The 21,778-nt window shown below is 42.9% G+C and overlaps 1 protein-coding gene across 1 annotated transcript; it reads left to right on the forward strand.

The window, feature by feature from the left end:
* The first annotated feature begins 3,061 nt into the window (after window positions 1-3,061).
* Window positions 3,062-18,395, forward strand: ACCS (1-aminocyclopropane-1-carboxylate synthase homolog (inactive)). Its single transcript, XM_054635326.2, has 15 exons — window positions 3,062-4,210; window positions 5,285-5,898; window positions 7,410-7,469; window positions 10,059-10,129; window positions 10,670-10,739; window positions 11,853-11,919; window positions 12,403-12,500; window positions 13,072-13,149; window positions 14,156-14,256; window positions 14,918-15,007; window positions 15,971-16,016; window positions 16,166-16,307; window positions 16,911-17,053; window positions 17,436-17,589; window positions 17,796-18,395. The coding sequence occupies exons 1-15, from the start codon at window positions 3,574-3,576 to the stop codon at window positions 18,092-18,094; spliced, it is 2,670 nt and encodes an 889-aa protein (XP_054491301.2). The 5' UTR covers window positions 3,062-3,573; the 3' UTR covers window positions 18,095-18,395.
* The last annotated feature ends 3,383 nt before the right edge of the window (window positions 18,396-21,778 follow it).

The raw sequence follows: 21,778 nt of genomic DNA on the forward strand, positions 1-21,778 counted from the left end.
CCCACCCCTTCATGTGCCTGCCAATGCTATAAGAAGCCTAAGAAAGGCAACTGTAATGGCTGTTTGGTCTTGCTAGTTCTGAAAGGCAGTGAGATATAATAAACTCGTCTCCAAATAAACATACAGAAATAGAAGAATTAGTAATAAGTTTGGAAGGAAGATCCTGGTATGTATGAGATCCTGCCTTAGTTTTGGTTGAGGTGCTCTGTTTCAACCAGCATTTTGTGGTTTTCAGAGGCTGGCCTGAAGGGGTTTTGCAGGAAATTGAGTGGATAATGAATATTACTAATAAGCTTTACAACTAGGAAGTCTGTGAAGCAGAAAGGGTGTTTTCCATTTCTTTACAATGGTCAGTTTTTAAAGAACGTAAAAATAAAGGCTGCTTTGGCTTCAGCTGTTTAGTGCCTCTTGGCAATCTGGGGAATTGGATGCAGAACAGAGAGTGCCTGGGGGTGCTTTTCTGCACCATCCCTGGCCAGAGCAGTAGCTCAGATCCAGAGGAACCAGCAGAATTAAGAGAGTTTAAACTTGTTCCCATTTGTTTGATAACATTGCAAAATATTATATTTATTTATTTAAACTATCTACCAAACTAGGGAGATGCATGAAGTTTTTTGCCTCAGTGGTTGATTTGGACTTTAATTTGTAAACTGCAATTATGGCAATGAATTTTTGTTAGTTACCTCTTGGGAAAAAGCCCTCAGTCTGCTCAACTTGTCTGGTTCCAAGGCAGTATGTAAATGGGCATCAGGTGGTTGTGGTTTTGGTCACAGTGTTTCTGGGCTTTACTTAAGTACTGCCAGCAGCCACTACCCATCCTGGGAAGTAACCTTCCTGTGATCTAGAGCATTGTAAGAGCCAACCCAGCCCCTTTCCCGTGCCAGACACTCCTGTGTTTCACTTGACTGCAGCAGAAACTTCCCTTTACACCCCAACCATGGAAAGCCATGTACTGAACTTTTGGAAAACGAGCCTGCTGGGCAACTGGCCCTCCTGATTAAATCTCTCGCTAACACGTTCCCAGCCTGCCAGAGTCCCCCGCATGTTCCTTCCCACCCGCAGGTTTCCACGCACACGCACTGTGGCGGGCAGAGGAAGGTAGCTGGGGCTGGAGCACCCTCTGCAGGGACCTTCCTCCCGTCACCGCGCCACCACGCCTGCCTGGAAGGGACAGCCCCAGCCCACCGCGCTGCCGCGGTGGATGGAGCGGAAAGGTCAGAGAGCTCCTGCTGCGCCCAGCCTTGGCTCAGCGAGTGTCAGCGGGGCGAGCGCCCAAATGGCCTCTCCGCTGGCAGGCGATGCGAAAGGCATTCTTTGGGAGAGGGAAGCAGCGTGACAGCGGAGACGCTAACCACATGCTGCTTGTATGAGCCATCCTCTTTGCAGCATCAAGGCATTTATGGTTTTAAGGCTTTGTTATTAATATTACTATTAATTCCTATGTAATAACAAAATAATTTATTATTTTATCAGTGAAAACAACTGAGCCATGAAAACTAGTTCAAGATTATTATTTTTTTTTAATATCATGAATCTAGGTTCCATTCCTTTTAATATTTGCATTTTGAAACTGTGGCTTTTCCTGATGCCAGGATATATGACAAGTTACTTTTGAGAATACTCTGCTGATGCCTGGCTAAGTTATGGCCCTCAGGTATAACAGACTCTAGCCAAGCTCTCAGGCTTCTTTGAAAAGCTTTTTAAAAAAGCTATTTCATGCTGCCTTTAATGTATATTTACTACTTAACTTCTGTCATCAATGACTCTATTCATGGTTGCCCTGGTCTTTGTGTACTCCAGTACACAATCTATGTAAAAGTCCTTATGTAATTAAGTATGTACTTGTAGAACATAGAGTGCCATTCCTATGAAAAAAAGCCAGGAAAGTAAAAGCACGTCTTATGGACATGTGGAAATACAAACTCTAGTTCAGCAGACCACTAAAAAATCCAAACATCCAAACTACTCTCTCTGGTCATCATTTATTAAGAAAGATAGTGTGATTTTTAAAGCTAAGCCTTTTTTTTTTTTTTTTTTTAGTCTTTTGCCTCTTTTTTTTTTTTATTGCCCCTGCCCCCAAGATAAAGTATTTAATGAAATTTAGCCAAGATCAAGTTTTCTGTTTCCTTTTCACAGACTGAGAAATGGAATCATAGAGGCTGTGAATGATTTATTAAAATCCGGAATGAAGGTAATAACAGTTGGATAAAAAAACCTAGTGCTGCAATGAAGTGGATCTCTTGGTCTAAGAGGAAAATTAGAAACTTAGTATGTGCTTCACCACCTGTACGTTGGCCACAGGCGATGCAGGATATGGACACACTGTGTCATTCTGGTTTCCTCATTAATTACTGGTTTATGTTTGTACTTGGTGTCTTAGGGCTCAGTCCTTGTCCTGCCGGACTGGGGTCTGGACTGAGATTTCCACACCGATGTGGCACGGTGCTGCCAGCTCTGTCCTGCAGCGTGCCTCGAGGCCACCTCCATGGCTGATGCGGCAGGATCGCTCTGTGAAGTCGAGTTCCGCAATCACAGATCCCTACCGGGAATTCGAGCTGGTGTGGTGTGGAGGAAAAAAGGAAGAAATCTTGCATTCGCTCTCAGCAATCCTTCAGCCTAGTTAGAGACAGGGTAGAGGACGGAGTGCGTACTCGATCTGACGGTGGCGTGTAAACAAAGGACCGAGCTGGTGTAATGCCTGGTCGCTCGGGACGGCCAGGCTGGAGGCACCGATCCTCCGCTGGTGTCCAGGAGGGCTGGGCAGTGCCCCCGTGCGTGTCCCCGAGCGCTGCTGTCCCCGAGGGACACGGGGGCAGCGGGGACAGCCGCTGTCAGGGGCTGCCGCCGACCCCCGCAGCTCTCGCCAGGCCAGGCCTGCCCCCGGCAAAGGCGCCGCCAGTGACCCGGGCCCGGGGGCGCGGTGGGAGCGGGGCCGGCCGCTCCACCGGCGGCATTCGGCGGCACCGCTCCCGAGGTCTCCGCCCCGCCGGGGCCGGAGCCGGGGGTGTTGCGGGCGAAGCCGTGCCGGGCCGTGCCTGGCAGCGCCGGGCGGAGCGGGGCGGGGCCGCGGTGCCGAGCGCCGTGAGGGGGGGCGCGGCTGCGGCGCGGCCGTGGCTCGGCACGGCCCGGCACGGGTGATGCGGCACGGCACGGCCGGTGCTGCCTCCTCCCGGGCCGGGGCGTGCGGAGGGACGGACGGCAGGAAAAGAGGCAGGGTGGGAGGGACCCCACGGCGCCGCTCGGAGCCCGGCCCGGCCCCGGGAGCGCGACAAGCGCCTGGCACGGGATAAAGTTATCCCGGAATAAGGCTGCACGCATGTGCGTCACCCCGGATGTGAACATGCCGGCCCGGCTCCCCGCTAGCTCGCTCCGCCTGGCTCCAGCGGATGGGTTGAGCCGTGCCGTGCCGAGCCGAGCCGTGCCGAGCCGTGCCCGAGGCCCTGCAGCCCGGTAGGGGCTGGGGGAGGCCGGGCCGCCCGGGCGCCCTCGAGGGCCGAGGTGCGAAAGCCCCTCCCGGCGGGCCAGGGGCAGGTGCGCAGCCCGGGGCGAGCGGCGGGCGCGGCCCCGGGAGCGATGGATTTTCGTGGGAAGAAGTACGAGCGCGGCAGTAACTGGTCGGACCCCGAGGTGGTGGAGCTGCTGCAGCTCTGGGCCGACGAGTCGGTGCAGATAGAGCTGGAGAGCTGCTTGCGCAACCAGCACGTCTTCAACCGCATCGCCGAGGTGCTGCGGGAGAAGGGCATCCACCGGACGGGAGACCAGTGCCGGGAGAAGATCAAGAAGATGAAGCTGGAGTACCGGCGGATCAAGGACAATAGCAAGGCCCCGCGGGGCGGGCGGACGTGGAAGTTCTACGAGGTGATGGACCGGGTGCTGACCAGCCGGCCGGCCCTGGCCTATGGCTCCCTGAGCGGCAGCATGATGGCTCAGCAGGTGCTGCAGGGCAGCATGGTGGAGAGCTACCACCACCAGTTCACCTCCTCCGCCCTGCCCTTCGGACACTCCCAGCACCCTGAGCTGATGGAAATCAAATGTGAGGAGGTGAACTCTGATGACCACAGCTTGACCCCAGAGCCCCCACAAGCCATGCCTTACCAGCAGGGCTCCCCTGAAGAACAGGAGATGGAGAGAGCCTTCTTGGAGAGGGCCCAAAACGACTCTCCCATCTCCAGGGTGGAGATTCCCATTGAAACCAGTGTTTCACCTTCAGGTAGGGATAGCCTTTTACATTCCAGCATAAGGTTCCTCCCCATTTTCCCAGAAAGAGAAGATTATTTCTGGTGCAGAGATAGACACCTGGTTTTCTCAATGACATTTGGATCCTTGTTTCCACATCCCAGAAAGGTTTAAAGTAGATAGCTGATATCTGAATTCATGGTGTTTTGGCCATTCCCAAAATGCAGGTATCTCACTGCAGGTAAATATAATCTAGAATTACTGAGCTAGGTGAAATACTGTATATGAAATCCAAAGAGCTCCATAAGTTGGGCTAGTTAGATTTCTGCATATAATGCTGACAGTAAAAAACCCATTTGCATGCTTATTTGGTATCACATAACCAGAGCTGTCTGCTGTCCTTATGCTGAATTGTATCATGACACCCTCTTCTGCCATGGTTGCACTGTAAACTGTCCTTGCTTTGTTTTAAAATATGTTCCAGATCTTATATTTTAGCCCACTCAACAGTGAAGAATACTTGGGAATAATCATTGCCTGACTTCTAAGCTATTTGGTGGGACTTGCACAGAAGATGTTTGTGAAAGTCACTGGCAGAAACAGTGTTTGTTTGCAGGAGATGAGATTCCTGCACTGAAAGTGCAGTTGGCATTGCTTAGCTACCAGGAAGGGTATAGTCTGGGAATCCTGGGGATTTCAAACCAGTCTAGGACAGGCTGATAGAAGACCATGAATTGTTGGAGAAGAAGAGGTGATAACAAATGTGAAGTTAATGTCTGAGGTCAGGAAGAAATGGTATGTCCTCTTGGCTGTGGTGCTTGCATAGTTAGCCTAGTGGAGGGAACTGATGATTATTCAGGTTAATGCAGAGACCATATAAGGGGCTGGGGCTGGCAGCATCATGGTGTGCCCAGTGTGTGATGTTAAAAACAAACTTAAAACCTGTTTGCAAACCTCAGGATGTACTTGACAGGTTTTACTTTGTTTTTTCTGTAAACTCTGTGGTAGATAAAAGGTTGTTCTTGCGACAGGCAGGAGAAGGAAGCAAGGCATGCCCACGCCACTTTGCTTGCTGCACTTCTTCTTTGTTGCTTTTGTGTATTCACAGGTTTCAGTGAGCCAAACATGGCAAACTCATCACGGATCCAGAACGTTGTTCCCCGGCCTGGCTTCTCTGCCTTGCATCGGCTGAGAAAGAAGCGGAAAGGGCAGCGCATGAGGGACCCACTGGACGATCTGCTGCTGAAGACTCTGACGTCCCAGCGGGCCATGGAGGAGCGCTTTCTGCAGATGGAAGAACGCCGCTTCCAGCGAGATCTGGACGTGGAGGAGCGCCGGATGCAACTGGAGCAGCGCCGCTTTGAACTGGAGAGGGAACATGAGTTTCGCATGTTCAATGTCTTTGCTCAAATGCTCAGCATCCTAAAGCAGAGCCATAGTGGCTCCTCCTCCTCTGTTGCCATGCCTCAGGGTTTGGACTTCAGCCAGGCGCTGTCCGAAATTGAGGGGATGCGAGGAAGAGGGAGCAACCTGCAGGAGATGAGGCTTCGGCCGCTTGCCAAGAGGAGGGTTGACGTGCACAGCTTCTGTAACCCCAGCGGCTTCCAGAGAAGCCCCTACCTCTCTGCTCGTGGCAACTTTGCCAGCGCTTTTCAGGGCTCCACTGAGGAAGGGTACAAAGCCTATCATGCTGACAAGTATGATGAAGACAAGAACCCCAACGTGAGTAAGAGCCTCAAAGTGTTTTCCTGGCTCCCTTGTTAGGAAAAAAAAGTTTCTTAGAAGTTTGTTGGCAGATGTGCTAAAAGTGTGGGGTTTTTTTTTTTGATCTCAGTAATACAAGGTGCATAAAACTGCTTGTTTGAGGAAAAGAAATTAAAAGTAGCTTTGTGAAACATTTAGATACCAAGGATGAACGCTGTGTTCAGCTCAGGTTTGCACACTGATTTTTTAATCAGGGTAGTAATAGCAGTAGCAGACCTTGAAAGATGTAAGCAATCTGCAGGAACAGAGCTCATGTTCGTCCTTCCACCTCATGGCCTCTATTGCCCACTGAGGACCGTCTCTGATTATCTGATTATATCTGATTATTGCAGGTGATGGGTGCAGGAAGTAGAACTACTAAGTAGTAGCCTTTTTTTTAATTACTGTTAATAACACTCAGCACTTTTTCTGCCCATTTACACTCAGCTGCTTGGTTTTAAGTAGCTCGTCATAGCCCTCTTGTGGCACAAAGGCTGTGTTAATAGTTCATGGCAAACTATTACTGAGTAACAAATATAGTAAATGTAAATAATTTATATGTGGATTACTTTTATTTAGATCCTTCATTCACATACTGAACTAACTACTTGAAACTTTAAAAATATTCTATTACTAGTCCTGACTTTAGTTGCGCTGTGTTGCAGGGATGAAAATTGGATTGTTAAACTAGAAATACACAGGGAAGTTTTTGTTACAAGGTGTATTATGAGGTACAGGGTTCTGCTTCTACAAACTGTTGTCTATGTAGGAGGTAGGTTTTTTTAAACAAATACCTAAAATTAGACTTGTACTTTAATAACATCAGAAGTGTATAGTTGTTTCAATTTTCTTTCACATATTAAAATTTTATTTACCCAAATTCTTCTAATAATGAGAATGTACTAGTAGATTTGAACTCTTCAGGATCTAATGTCATATTATATATGGCCAAATCATAAACCTGGAACTGTAGAGTCATCTCTCCAGAGGGAAAAATTCAGGATTTTAACTACTTATCATGACTACATGTTTATATGGTTTTTGAGCAAATCAGTAGAGTGGAATAGTAATTAATGGTAAACAAATGCTTTTAAGATAAAGAAACATATCCAAAACTTTGTTTAAAACTGCTGTTGAAGTGTTAACCTTGTTTTTTTCAGAGTTGTTTTAGGATTTCTTTTTTTAGTTACGTATAATAGTGAGTGCATTCAAGATTAAGTTAAACATGTTCTGTAAAGAAGTATAAACTATTAGTACATGTTTATTTACTGACAGTTTATTTTTATTGACTAAGAAGCCAAGTGTTTGGGATATATATGGAAATGTACACACGTAGATGCACGTCTTGAGTTTTATATGGTGAAGTTTATGTGAACTGTATTTTGACTTTTCCTTGGTAAGCTTTTTGGAGGCAATTTAGTGAAGTGATAGCTAAGGTGATGTACTCATATGTTTTATGTGTCTATAAACAATACTGTTTCTTTTTCTAGGGTATAATAAACTTTGGCACCAGTGAGAACAAGCTCTGCTTTGACCTGATGTCCAAGCGGGTAAGTTCTATTCCAAAATAAAACACTGAATTTGCTGTGCAGTCCCTCTTCAAAGCTTGCACTTTCCTAGGGTTACTGCTGTTACTCAGGTTTCTCTGGTGAAGTTTTTCATTGTGGATTTTAAATTTGTTGGAAGTCACTTTTGAATACAACTACTTGTACATTTATTTATTTTATTTTTCCAGGAGGATAGGAGCACGGATGTTTTTCTCTTCCTCTTCATGACAAGTTTCTCTCTAGGGATGCACTTATTTCAGAAAACTAGATGAAAATAAGATTAATTTTATTTTCCCTTGCTCACAGTAGATTATTTAATACATATATTTTGAGATTTCTTTTGAAATCTATTTAATTTTGAATATCTTTACACCTGTCCATTATAAAGTCACACAATTGGACACCTGGTTCTGAACTCACCTGAAATGTGCAAGTGTGGCAGCAGTGAAATCTCTCAAAATCAGAGTGGGTCAGCTGCTACCTGCTGGCTTTGCACCAGGCAGAGAAGTGCAACACATAGCAGAACTGAAAAAGTAGAAAAAGTTGAAAGGAAGCAAGAGAACTATGCTGTAGAGGAATGCTTCTAGATTTCCATTAAAATCACTGCCCGTGGCAAGCAGCCTTTGAGGTGGGCAGGTAGCACCTTTTCCTACCTGTGGTTGTGTGCAGGGAGGGAAGGTGCCTCAGGGTTGGACAGTTGGACAGTCTCGGCAGTTTGAACTTCATGGTTTCTCCCATTCCACCACTTCCCACCCTCAAAGTGTTCCCTGTTTTATTTCTGCCTGCTACTTCACTGGCTTGGGGGATGCTACCCCACCACTCCTCCTTCCAGCTAAAAGAACAGGTAAGGCAGAGCTGCTGCCTGCAAGGAAAGGTGTCTTCTAGGCTGTGTAGGTGGTGCCTTCCTTCCTTCCTTCACTGTCCCTTCTCCTTTAAACTAACACCATGTCTGCAGTAAGTAGTGCAGAGGGAGACAGTAGCAGCTGCCCTTCTATGAAAGTGAGTTGAGACTTTGTCAGGTACAGTGTTCATGCTTGTGGCAACAAGCAGAACAAAGATGTTGTTGTCAGCTTCTCAGTCCTTGCAGCCTTGAGTACCAGTATGGATTCACTGAAGCTGGTGCAGCATCAGCTGGGATTGTAGGCAAATATTTTTTTTGCTATTTGGGATTAAAAATACTTACTGCTGCCACTGAATAATGTATCCAGTTTCTGTTTTCAACTTCTGACCCTTAAATTAGAGAACACTTAACACATTACTTTTAGGGGTTCTCCTCTTATTAATTCAGAGTAATTTTTGGCCAAGTCTGCTGGTATGTTTGCTGTTTCATTCTCTAGATAAGTTTAGGAGAGAGATGTAAGGAGGCACAGTTCTTGGAGCTACACAGACTCCAAGAACATCTACAGCAGAATGAAGGAACTTTTATCCTATACTATCAGGTTGTAATTCTGCATGGGATAAGGACATTGTCTTTAAACTCCAAAGCTTGGCACCAGTTATTAAAACACCTATAGAAAATGTTATGGTTTTGTTATCAAGTGTGAAACTTTCACACTGCATGTGGAATTTCCCTCCTCCTTTGCACTATCACCTACTTGTGTCACCTCCACCTTTACTTTTTTTGTATTAACTCATAGATTTGGTAGCCATTAAATGTTTGGAAGGGGCATCATATACAATACTTGTTTATTGCCTTTTGTTTATCTAAAATGTTCCCTCAGCCTGTATCAATGCTGTGCTTTCCCTTACAACTTCACAGAACTGGATTATGTGAAACCCTGATACTTAAAACCTTGAAAATATTTAGGTAAAAGCAGTGTGCACACTTTATCTAATTATAAATATTAAAAAGGACCTCCACAGTTCAGGTCAATCTGTCTTTGAGATCACAATGAACTTCTTATAAGGAACAAAGTGCCTGTCCTGGGGAATAATTATTAGGAAGATAATTTCCATCTTCTCATGTCTTTTGAAAGCTCCTGTTACACTTCAACATTTACCAAACTGATCAGAAAAATAAATCTGAAGAATCTGCCATAACTTTGAACTGAGACATAAATGAAAGCTGTAATTCATTAAAAAAATTAATAGATTGAAAGTTAATTAAGGAAAATGCATATCTGACTCCAATTCAAATTCATTTCTAACTCTTTCTGACAGTCTGGACCTGAGCTTTCACAACTGGCACTTATTTTTCCAGCCAAAAGCTGTTGTCCTCAAAGCTTGGGCAAAACACTCTTGGTTTTGCTTCATTTGCTGAGAAAGTCTTTTGCAGACGCCTTGGTTATGGGCATTTTACGTTGCTTGTTCTGCATCCTTTTTGTAGATTTCTGTGCAGAGAAGTTTTGGCTGCAGTAACTTAGCAGAAGCCTGTAGTTCATACAAACTGAAGATATCACAGATCAGTTTGCTGGTCCTTGCTTCTCTAGGCTGCATTAATTTTGATGATCAGTAGCTTTCCCAATCCAGTTTTACAACTGTTGAAATTGCACAAGTGTCTGCACAGATGTGTGCCTGTGCAAGGATCCTGTCTATCTCCATATTTTCCCTATCAGTAACTGGGCTTTTAATGATTCTTTGCATTTTTCCCAGCTGACACAGGCTGATATGAATCTCATGGACCCTTCACTGCTTCAGTATCCTGACTGGAAAGGACATCTGTTGTAAGTCTTTTCTGTAACACTTCTCTTTTTGACTATTTGTTTAATAAACAGAATGGATGAATACAAACCTCTTCTGCTACATTCTCTAGTTAAAATGTTTCTAGGTCACTTAAATCATCTTTTTCTTACTAAACTTTACATTAGCTGGCCTACCAGCTCATCCAGTTAAAAATCCTTTTATGTGAGAGAAGATGCAAATTTTCTGAATCAGAGTTTTAAAAGCACTTGTATATATTAACAAATTGGGCAACTCTAAACAATTCTTTGAAACATAGTGAACACTTGGGGTTGTTAATCCTCCTTTTCTGTGCCAGATTAAAGCTCATCAGATATATATGCACGATTATAGACATTATCTCTAGCACCTCTGTGGGGTGTAAAAATCATGTCTGTTCTATGGGCCAGAGCTATCCTGTTTTCTAGCTATTTTCACCAGACTGTACTGTCCCTGACTTGACTTTCCTAAGATGTGAACCTGGTTTGGAAGCCCAGCCTCTTGGAGAATATTTGAATCAGTATTTGCTTTCGTGTGTTTTTCAGTTTACGGGAAGAAGTGGCTCGATTTTTGACCTATTACTGCAAGGCCCCTGCACCTCTCAAAGCAGAGAATGTAGGTAACCCAGTGCCCATTGGTGTCTATTCTAATGTATTGCCATTTGTTGGGGCAGAGTTTCAAATTCTGTTTTTTTAAGCAAGTGATTTGGTAAGAATGCAAGCTGTTATCATGTAAATGAGATTGATTCTGCATTTCAGTCGCTTTTGATGCACACTTTCACCTACTGGCCTACTGTATATTTGCCTCATGTTTCACTTCTGTGTGCCAACTCCTCCTGCTGGTACTCTCAATGGGGCTTTATATTTTGATCTCCCTATTTAGCTCAGGGACCTACTCTGCCTCTATCCCTCAGCCTTGGCAAAGAGTGCCCACTGTTTCAGTTGAGTTCCATGTCATTGCATTCCTCTGTTACACCTCAAGACAGAGATTTGTAATTGAACCAAGAGTTAGTTTTAGCCTGTAAAATTTGTGGCAGTGTTGCTAGAAAGACATCAGGACCTGAATCTCTGCAGGACTTGCTGACTTGTGAGAGATACAGCCTGGACAAAGGGGCCTGTGGAGGTCAGGAGCTCCTGTCTCTGCTGAGTGCTGAAGGCAGCAGGAGCTGGTGCAGGCATTGCTTTCCTGGCTGCAATTCAACAGAACCCCATGCTTCCTGTGAACTGAGGTTACCACTGATCAGATTGCTGATCACTGCCTCTTCAAGGCACCAGATTCTTCCTGATACTTGGAATAAAACTCATGGTACCTGTAAGCATTTGTCCTGTAGAAGAGGGAGTCAAACCTGCTTCTGTACGAGACAGCAGTTCCCACTTTTGCACAAGTTTGGCAGGAGGTCAGAGCTGCTGTTACCATGAAGAAATGATAACACATATTAACTGTTGAAAAGTATTTTGATTTACTAGGATCTCAGAACTGCTCCCCAGCTTTTTCCCTACTTTAAGCCTATTCTTTTTCTAAATTACTTATTAGAATGAAAAATGGCACTAGAACAAAGTATCTGTGAAAGAACAGGATTAAAGTTATTCTGGTAGAAGTGGAATTTCAGCAGGAAAATCCTAAAGGAGAATTAGGGAGAATATTTCATTGATATTGTCAGTGATATTGCTTTATGGTGTTGACTTTCTATGTATGGATTTATCACTAGCATTTCTCTTTCTTCTCTAGGTGATTGTTTTAAATGGTTGTGGCTCTTTATTTTCTGCATTAGCTACAGTCCTTTGTGATCCAGGGGGTAAGTGGATGGTTGGAACATAGTTTTGTTTTATTTTGTTTTGTTTTGTTTTGTTTTGTTTTGTTTTTTTCTGCTGGAAAATAATGTTAATTTGTTTAAATACTGTTAGACAGAAGTGAAGTAGTGGAATTAGCATTGGCCTGCTGCACAGTTCTTGTTTCCTGCAAAGTAGTGCTGTGAAATTCTTCAATTCTGTGGTCTGCAGATGTCATGCACTCACACTTGATGCCTGCCCTGTCTGCCTTCACTGTTTTTGTGGTACCCTTTTTTAGTTTGCCAGACTAGACATGGGCTATACTCATGGTTACCTGGGCACTTGCAGAAGATTAAAGAATTAATGTAAAAATAAAGTGAAGAAAGAGGCAGTAGAATTGCAGTTTTTCCAAGGGACACAGCTGTAAAAATGCTTTCATATTTAGCTAAAGCACATTAGGAGAGAAGACTGTGACCTGTTGGTAACTAACTTTGTTTTCTTGGTTCCAGAAGCTATTCTGATTGCTACTCCCTGTTATGGTGGTATTACCCAGAGTATCTTCCTCTATGGTAATGTCAAGCTGGTGTATGTCTATTTAGACAGTAAGGTAAGATCTGGGAGAAGGGAATAACAATCTCTGTAGTTAAACTGGAAAGCTGAGCTTTGGGAATGTCTGCAAGCAGTTTTCAGAACAAGGGTACACTAGAGCCAGTGGACATTTACACAGTTTATTGCTGGGAAAATGGATGCCTGGCTTACAAGAAAGTCACTTGAGACCATGAATCTGAATTCCAGTTTTGTACTTTTCTTGTATCTTACTCCCAGTAAAAGTCCTTGAAAGGAAAAAAATTACCATTTTGAACCTTGGAGAGAGAAGTTATCCTACGTGTCCTACTGAAGGCGGTCCCATGGTGCAAGAGCAGATGGAGATCTTGCATTGCTTTAGTTATTCAAGAGTAGCAAGAACATTCTGGTTTTGGCCAGCCTGTCATGGACTTTTCTTTGATTTCACTTATTGATTTATTTATTCTCTCTGTAGTCTAAGAGGATAAGAAGATGGTTGCTAGATCATTATTGTTGGGGGTTTATTTTCTTTCAGGGAACATTTGTCAGTGGATTGGCTCAAGGCAGTCTCTATTGAAACAACTTTGCCTTTTTAATCTTTTTATGTCTTTCAGATTACTGGAACAAGTACTCGGCCTTTTCAGCTTACAGTGGAAAAACTGGAAAAAGCCTTGCAGGATGCCCAGGCAGAGGTGAGTTTAGCTGAGCTTCACATTACCAGCTAAGTTTACAATATATTGGAGATATCACATCCCAGATGTGGCCTAAAGATCATTTTCAAAACCTAGCACCTGGCTTTCTGGTTGTCCTTGTAGATCATCTGAGGTGATGGCTTGTGAACTCAGGGGCACTTCTAGGGGGAATCCCTCAGTGTTATGTCTGTCCAGTTTTGGTCACAGCACAAAAGGATAAACCAGACAATTCACAAAGCACTGGAACCCATTCATATAACCAAAAATAATGTACTTGGGCATGCACTAAAATTTGGAACTACCCAGGATTTCCCCCTCAGAAAGGCCAGCTGAGTTACCTGAAAACTGTTTGCTCTACACAGCAGGGCAGATGAATATACTAAGAATGCTGAAAGTTTTTTCAGGAGAGAACTCTAGAGGATAAAATGCAAGTGAATATCACTTTTCTGAAGAGTTAGTCTGTAAGTTTGGCATTGTCCTAAATCCCATATATATTAAGCTGCATCTTTGAATTGTTATCAGCTCTGACATGTCCAGCCAAGTATGCTTTAAATGAGTACACTTTGCATCCACCTAACTCAAATTCTCATCTTTCTTGCCACTTTCATGGGCAGTCTTCAGTAATTTATTATTTCCCAATTACTAATGCAGCTCAGAAAAAGTACTTCCATACTGAGAGCATGTGAGACCATCTTTCTCATTAATTGGTTGACCAGATGGCAACCAATTACTTGGTAGTGGCAATTCCCTCTTTTCGAAATCATAGATTAATTCTATAATATTTTGATCATTTCACTTTGCAACTGAATTAATTGTAAACAAAAAAAAATGTTAATTTGTGCCTGAAAATTTTCTCGTACAAATTTAACTTTGAGGTAAAAAGTCATAGTGGAAGCTTCAGGGGAATCCTGTGTCACACTCAAGTGAGGGACTACTCAAGTAGAGGAACTGAAAATTTATCCCATGCTAGGCACTCTCTTAGTACTGTGATATTTGTATTCTGCAGGGTGTCACTGTAAGGGCCTTAATTCTTTTGAATCCCCAAAATCCCCTTGGGGACATCTACTCCTTGTCGGAGCTACGGGATTACCTGGAATTTGCTAAAAGGTATGTCACTTTGGAAAGCCTAGATATCCTGAGTCAGATACAGCTTTCACACTCTGGTGGACTACTTGCTGTCCCTGAATTTGTCTGTGAATATCTTTTAAGTCAGGTGAATAGTCTGTTCTTCATACACATTGGTGGACTTAAGAAGGGGAGGGGAGTGCTGGGATCATGGACCCTGCAGTCATCTGGGCTGGCAGAGCAGCTTGTATCAAGGAATGCAAGTTTTATTTTTCAGTGATCCAAGGAAACACTATGGCACTGGGCTTCCCTGGTAGAAAGCTGAGTTCTTTTCCTCCCAGTTTCTCAGAACCCGTAAAGACAAAGAAGTGTGTGAATATGGTTTCATCATGGATCATAATACTGTTTGAGATTCAGATTCTATGAGATGCTGAGTAGATGGGTAGTACTTCTAGGAATTAATTTTCACATTAGCAATGATAGGATCTTTGTCTTGTTACATGGTTACAGTGTGTGACAAGTGGATATACCTCAAATCATTTCAATGTACACAAAATAGATCCAAGTTGAGAAAAGTTGCTTTATTTCTGCAAAATTTGGCATCCCCTCTTCTTTGTATAAAGCAAGTATTTGGAGGCCTGAATTTATCTCTGTTAAACCAGAAGCAGCCTTCTTTTGTAATCTCCATTTTGTCCTTTTGCAGACATGAATTGCATGTGATAGTAGATGAGATCTACATGCTGTCAGTTTTTGATGAATCAGCCACGTTTCACAGTGTCCTAGGCATGGACAGGTAAAAGCAGCTCCTACTTCCCTGGCCATCTTCCAGTGACAGTTCAACATGATGCCTTGCTGAGAACTTGTGACTGGAAGTTAAGTCATGAGCTAGTAAATTCTCAATCCAACTTACATTCATTGATTTATGCCCTTTTTTAGTAATTTCTGAATGGCAAATGCATTTTGTCAAGTACAATCTAGCAAGTAAAAAATGGTAGCTAGCTTTTTATTGTGGTATACTTCTCAATGTGTGCATCAATATTTGGTTATGACAGTTCCCAAAACAGAAAGCAGATTTTTCTTTTGTTTAAGGTGATGCTCTTCTTCCTACCTAAACGTCTTTTTTCCATGTTTCTGTTGATGCTTGTAAAGACTTTCTATTGTTGTTTACTTTCTAATTTTCCATAGAGTAGTCTCAGATCACAGTAGTATTACAGACTGGATAATGGATTTTATTAGGTATTGTTTTAATGAGAAGAACTTTTAAAATATTTTTTAAAATATAGTGTGTTGTTGAGTTGTTTGGGTTTTTTTTTAATTTTTAGTCTTCACCAGTGCTGCTAGCTATCTTTTTGTGCTCAGTTGCAAGGAAATAAAATATACTTGGTTAAGTGTTAGCTCAGTCTTGCTGGGCTTAGATGTACAAGAACATCACTTTTGATTCTTGACAAAATACATTGGCAGAAGCCTGATTTCTAGCATTAAATGTATGAGCTTCAGGAAATCTGCATGTAAAATGTAGCACTTGTAAGCATCTGTGTCTTTGAGGTATTTAAAAACTTGTCTAAAGCTACTTCCAAGGGGTTCCTAGTTTCTAAAGTTAGGTTGCATTTGAATTTTCCCTGCTTGACTGCTGTTTGGTGGTGCACTGTGTGTCATTGTGTAATGCTGCCTCTCTGTTTCTGCAATGCTGCACTGGTGATCCAAAAGCTTCAGCACCTATGACACTAACTGCCCATCTGCATCCTTCTACATACAGATTGCCTGATCCACAGCGGACTCACGTGATGTGGGGCATAACCAAGGTGAGTGCTGCTTGTTATCATGCTGTGCCTTTGTGGCGCTAGGTTTTGGTCTGGGCTCCTCAGGTTCCTCATGCTGGAAAGATCAAGTTAGTAGTAATAGGATCCCAGTTGTTCAGTGTAATAAAGTAGTCCCTCTGTGCCTTCTGCAGGATTTTGCTGTTTCTGGGATTCGTTTTGGTACTTTATATACAGAGAACCAAGATGTTGTTAATGCAGTGGCTTCTTTGTGTTATTTCCATGGGGTTTGTGGACCTGTCCAGCACAAGGTTGCACAGCTGCTTAGAGACAGAGGTGAGTCAGTAGCTCCATGTACAATCTTCTGCCATTCTGTGTGTCTTAATACCTGGAAGATCTCCCCTTCTCTTACTTTCCCGAGTGGTCTCCTCTTTGTACACCTTAATTGACAGTCTTCCATTACCCTGAAACTGCCCATGCAACACAAGGCTGACGGCTCTGCAGAAAAGCACATTTATGCAGAGCTTCTGATCAGCAGAGTTAGAGGAGCAGCTTGGAGGAAGCATGGTAGCTATTTATACAGAAATTGCCAGAGTTACCCAGAACCAGATGAGCAGAAACAAAGAATACAGGCTTGTAGGACAAGGGAAATGGAAATGGGCTTCAAACTCTGCCCAGGGTGGAATGCTAACAGTCCATGATGACTAAGAACTATAAATGTAGGGAAACTTCCTCAGGAAGGTCAGGGAGATACTCTTCTGCACAGACATGAAACTGCAAAATACTTCTTGGCTGTCCTTTTGTTATTTGAGGAAACAGAAAACAAAAGAAGGAGGTAAAGTGTGAAGCAGAAAAAGACAGCTGGGCGTTTTCAAAGCTTCAACAGATCTGAATACTTCCTCAGTTTGTGATTCTTTATCTTCTTCTTCTTCTGGTCAGACTGGATCAACCAGGTGTACCTGAGGGCCAACCATGCCCGCCTAAAAGCTGCCCATACGTATGTGACAGATGAGCTGAAGACACTTGGGGTTCCTTTTCTCAACCGCAATGCAGGCTTCTTTGTCTGGATTGATTTCCGAAAGGTTGGTAGTTTTGGGAAGTGAGGCTTCTCCTGGGATGAGGGCAGGCATGTAGTGCAACTGCATCTAGAGGAAGACTTAATATTGTGACAAGCATTTTATTTCAACAAATCTGTCGTCTGATGAGGAGAGGGAAGGACTACCAGATGTTTCAGTCTGTTCTTTTCCTTTTGTCAATCTGTGAACTTCCCTCCTTGCAGGAATCTTACTACTCTCAAGCCACTTCCCTCCCCATTTCTTCCTTTGTATCACAACTGCTGTACTTCAGAGGTAAAAGGTGTCTCCCTTGGCCTTTGCAGACTTTATGGGAATCACAAATTCATGAGGATCTCAGTGATGTAGTCTATATGGTACTAACCTCTGGCCCTTCTGATGACTCTCCTAGTACCTTAAGACAGGCACATTTGAGGAGGAGTTGCTGCTCTGGAAGCGTTTTCTGGATAATAAGGTCCTCCTGTCCTGCGGAAAAGCCTTTGAGTGCAGTGAACCTGGATGGTTCCGCATCATCTTTTCTGACAAGACCCACCGGCTGCAGTTAGGTGAGTAATGTTCTTTTTCCTCCCACCACAATTTCTGCACCACTATTCCCCTCTCTTCTCAATCCTAAACTTAGGCTGTTATTATCCTCTTGTCTTCTCTGTTTTTTTCTCACTTACTCCATTATCCTTTCCTGGATCTGATGGATTTGGAGACACTTGTGGCTTAAATTAATCCACCAGTGTTTCTCCTCCTTGTACCACTGCAGGCATGCAACGGATACGCAAGGTTTTGGAAGAGCGTGAGCAGGAGATACTGGCTGAGGAGAAGGAGCAGCCTTGTCAATCAGATCAGGATGGCAAAGCAGATAGCACAGATGAAGTCATTTTTGTATCCCGCCACCAGGACCCTCTCTGTGCCAGTAGCTCCAGCCTTGGTGACCTCATTGGCCTCCTGCAGCAACAGATGCGTTCATCTGACTGGCTACAGAAAAACACAGCCGAGCAGTTTGCCCAGGAAAAGCCAGAGATCTATGATGTGTTCAGCAAACTGGTGGGGAAGCAGTAGGGGTCAGTGTGCCTGCAGGGGCTTTCCTGAACACTTACTGACCCTGGGCTCCTAACAACTCAGTAGTGACTTCCAGCAAATAATATATTTTCTGTATAGCAAGAAAATTACTTTGTAGGCCCCCTCCTCTCCCCTCTGTTTGAGATCTCTGATTTGTACTATATAGCTGTGTTTCCTTGGATTGGGGTGAGGGTAGGGAAGGGGGGGGGTGTCTTGTTTGTGTGCTGCTCTCTGTTCTGCAGCATGATTGTATTTTATATTTAATTAATTTCTAATGAATATGCTCTTAACTCTCTTATAAGGTCCTGTGGTGTAATTTTTTATTCTTCTTCACACTTTCCAAAAACAGATTCTAGATTAAGTTATGTGAGGTTTCCCTTTTCTTAAATCATGGTAAAATATAACTATTTGGGGGCCAGCTGTCTCAAAGAGGTGTTTTTGGGAGATGGAATCTAGTGTCAGCCCTAACTTAGCCCTAGCTAAGGGCATATAAACATGTGCATCGATTCATCTTCATAACTGAGGCTCTTAGGACCATAGTCATGTAGACTGAGTTCTTTAAATCATTTTGTTTGGAGTTGGTTTCCAGTCTGGCCTCAGATCAGACAGTATGCACTGCCCTTGGCTGGTGAAATGCCTGGTTTTGTTTCTATTCTTCTTTTTTATATTCCTATAAATAAAATGCACTCATTGGCCTCTTGGCAGAACGTCCAGAAAAGAGCTACAAATGGAGAGGCAATAGAAAGTAGATGTTTTTGCATTTTTCTATTCCTGGAAGTCCATCCCTTGTGGTTAACAACAACATGTATTGGCAAAAGATTGCAGAGAATGCTTCTGCCATCGTGTTAGGTGTACCTGTAGGTACAGCTGCTTCTGTCACCTACCACAGGCATCCAAGGATGCACCTTCCACCATTATCACAATATTGAATGCAATTTTTTTCTGTGTTTCTCAGTTTGCAGGGGAATTTTTTTTTTACCAAATGGTATTCTTCTGTCTCCTCCTCTTTCCCATTTTAAGAAACTGTTTTCTGTATGCTGGTGATAGAGTATTTCAACTAGAAGGCCTCTTTCACAGATAAAAAACTATTTAACTTCTGGTACTATAAAATTTAGGTATCCTAAAGAAATTGGAGCTTGTTTTTCTGCATACATATTAATCAAGAATTGAAGGAAATTGCTCATGAAAAATGAATAGAAGTGCATCTTTTCCCTCATAGATTTTGGCAGATGGGCATGAGTGAAAAAAACACATCTGCATCATAAACCAAATTACCAAAGCATAGGCAATTAATGCAACCACAGTTTGCTGTGTGGTGATGGCAGAGAACAGCTTGGACAGGGGAAGGAAAGTCTGAGCAGTGGCTGAAGAGAAGATGGTGCTGCTTTTGACTGTTGTGGGCAGTAACCAGCTCCTCCTTCAGTGCTGAGGCCAGGCTGGTGAGGTGACAGGTAAGATCAGTATAAGGGACAGTTATAAACAGAATATTTGCTAACTAGTTTGGCATTTGCCCATGGACAATATTTCCAAGTCCACAAAGAAAGCTATAGCAGAAGACAGGTGTCGTTAATGGAATGGGAAGTGCGATGTACAGCCAAATTACAAATGGACTTCCTGATTTTCCCCCTCTTATTTATGTACCCCAAGGAGGACATGAGCAACAAAATTTTAGGGATCAAGTTCTTTGAAATCAAGAATAAGGTGAGACATTAGTTAAAGTGATATTTTAGGGAATCCCTGTAGCAAATTCAACCCATTAATTACTCCTCATTTTCTTTTGCTCTAGTCGTTCTTTCTGTTGGAGTATATGAATATACAAAAGTAACAATTTATATAATATTTTTCACCCATATATATTTACTGCTCAGGAAGCAGGTTTATTGTACTGTTTCTGTGTGGTTTCAGCTAGTAAAGCATGCTTCTGCAGGAAAGAGGGTATGACGTGCTTTCAGAATCCTCACAGCTAGTACAGTATGGCTGACAGCCACATCTGAGCTTGCTGTAACTCAACAGAACACACACATAGAGTATTTTCCATGTTATTTTCAATTTTAACACCTGCCTTAGAACCTCTCCACTGAGGAATGTCAGTTTGGTCACAGAAAATATAAATATAACTGGAAAGGAGGCAGGAGAGAAACATGGTCATGAGATTGCTGTTGGAAAAAAAATGGGGTTTTTTGACTGTGCAAATCCCATAAATTTTGTAAATGGCCTTAAATGGTTTACAGGAAGTGGTAAACATGTAGAAAATCCTGTGGATATGTATATAGAAACTAAATCAATTCCTATTTGCTCTAAGATTTGCTCTAAGATTACCCCGAGAGGAAAAACACGGGTTCTGCCTCTACAAATTGTTTGTTCTGTCTGCTACCTTCATGTTAGATGTTTTCTCTGCTTGATGTATCTCATAGTTCTCATTAATGGCCTTTTCTTCTTCTTTGTGGCAAACCTCTACTGACAAAAAAACATCGAGAAAATATTAAGGATTCTCCCATGCTGTCCCGGCCCTCACTTTTTTTTTTGACCTGTTTGTCAAGTGATAGGCAAAGAGAGCAGCACTTCAAATGAAGCCAGTCAGATCTGTTTTTAAAACTTCTGCATTTCATCAAAAACAAGAAATTCCATCAAAATTAGTATAACACTGTGCCTTCATTGCTTGTACTCATTGTAATCATACAAGATGATCAAATCCACTTTGCACACAATATTTATGTTCCAGTTATCATTCATTTTAGCACAGAAAGGATCCTAGATGTTTTCAAGGTCCTTGCCATGTTCCAGTCACTCTCTCTGTCCCCCTCTTCCTCTGCCCCCTCCTTTGCCCCCTTGCCTATTCTGTCTCTCTTCTCCAGAGAAGTATTCAATACTTTTAGGGTAGAGGTGGGAATTTCCTGTCCAGGACTGCTCTCTGTCCTAGAAGCTTCCATAACATACATTTCAGGTATACACTTGACATTTCATGTTTCTGGGAAGGAATAAATCTGTAAATCTTGAAATTATTAACCTGTGTTACATTGCAGTTAAGCAGACAACATAAGTGGGGCCCATTCAAGATAAGTATTTATGAAAAATCATGCATACTTACAGAAAGAATCTGTGAAAGTAAGTTTTTCCTTACAGAAATTTAATAGGTCCTAAACAAAATACCTGTAAGGGAAAATATTCACTGATAACTTAAGAGTTTTCCACCTTAACTGAAGAAAGGAAGTTGCTCAAATGTACTGTGTGATAGACTATATTTTTTTAAAATAAATGTTAATCCTTTAATTGTTGCCTTTCTATCTTGGAACATCCAACAGGACACACAGTTGGGCTGACTGCTGCGTGTTTCCCCCATCCCCATAATGACTCAGTTTCTTGAAACCTGCCTTGGGGTCAAACTATCATTTATACTGACAATTTCTTTGCAGTCCTCCTCCAGTTACTTGGTTACAGAATCCCTCTGTTGCTCTCATCCTGCTGGCAGAGTGGTGATTTCATTTCATCAGAGAGGTAGTGGCACACAGGGGCTCTATGCTAAAAAACCTCTCATGGAGGAAGCCATGTGAATCGCACCCCTGAGAATTTCTGCATCGGAAGTATCAGGCACACAAAACTGCTTTTGCACTTTAATTACTTATGCAGCTATTTTTGTAAGATTGGCTGACCTAACAAGAACTTGTTTTGTTTATTTCTGAAGCA

This window comes from Agelaius phoeniceus, chromosome 6 (assembly GCF_051311805.1).
Source record: "Agelaius phoeniceus isolate bAgePho1 chromosome 6, bAgePho1.hap1, whole genome shotgun sequence".
Classification (NCBI taxonomy): domain Eukaryota; kingdom Metazoa; phylum Chordata; class Aves; order Passeriformes; family Icteridae; genus Agelaius; species Agelaius phoeniceus.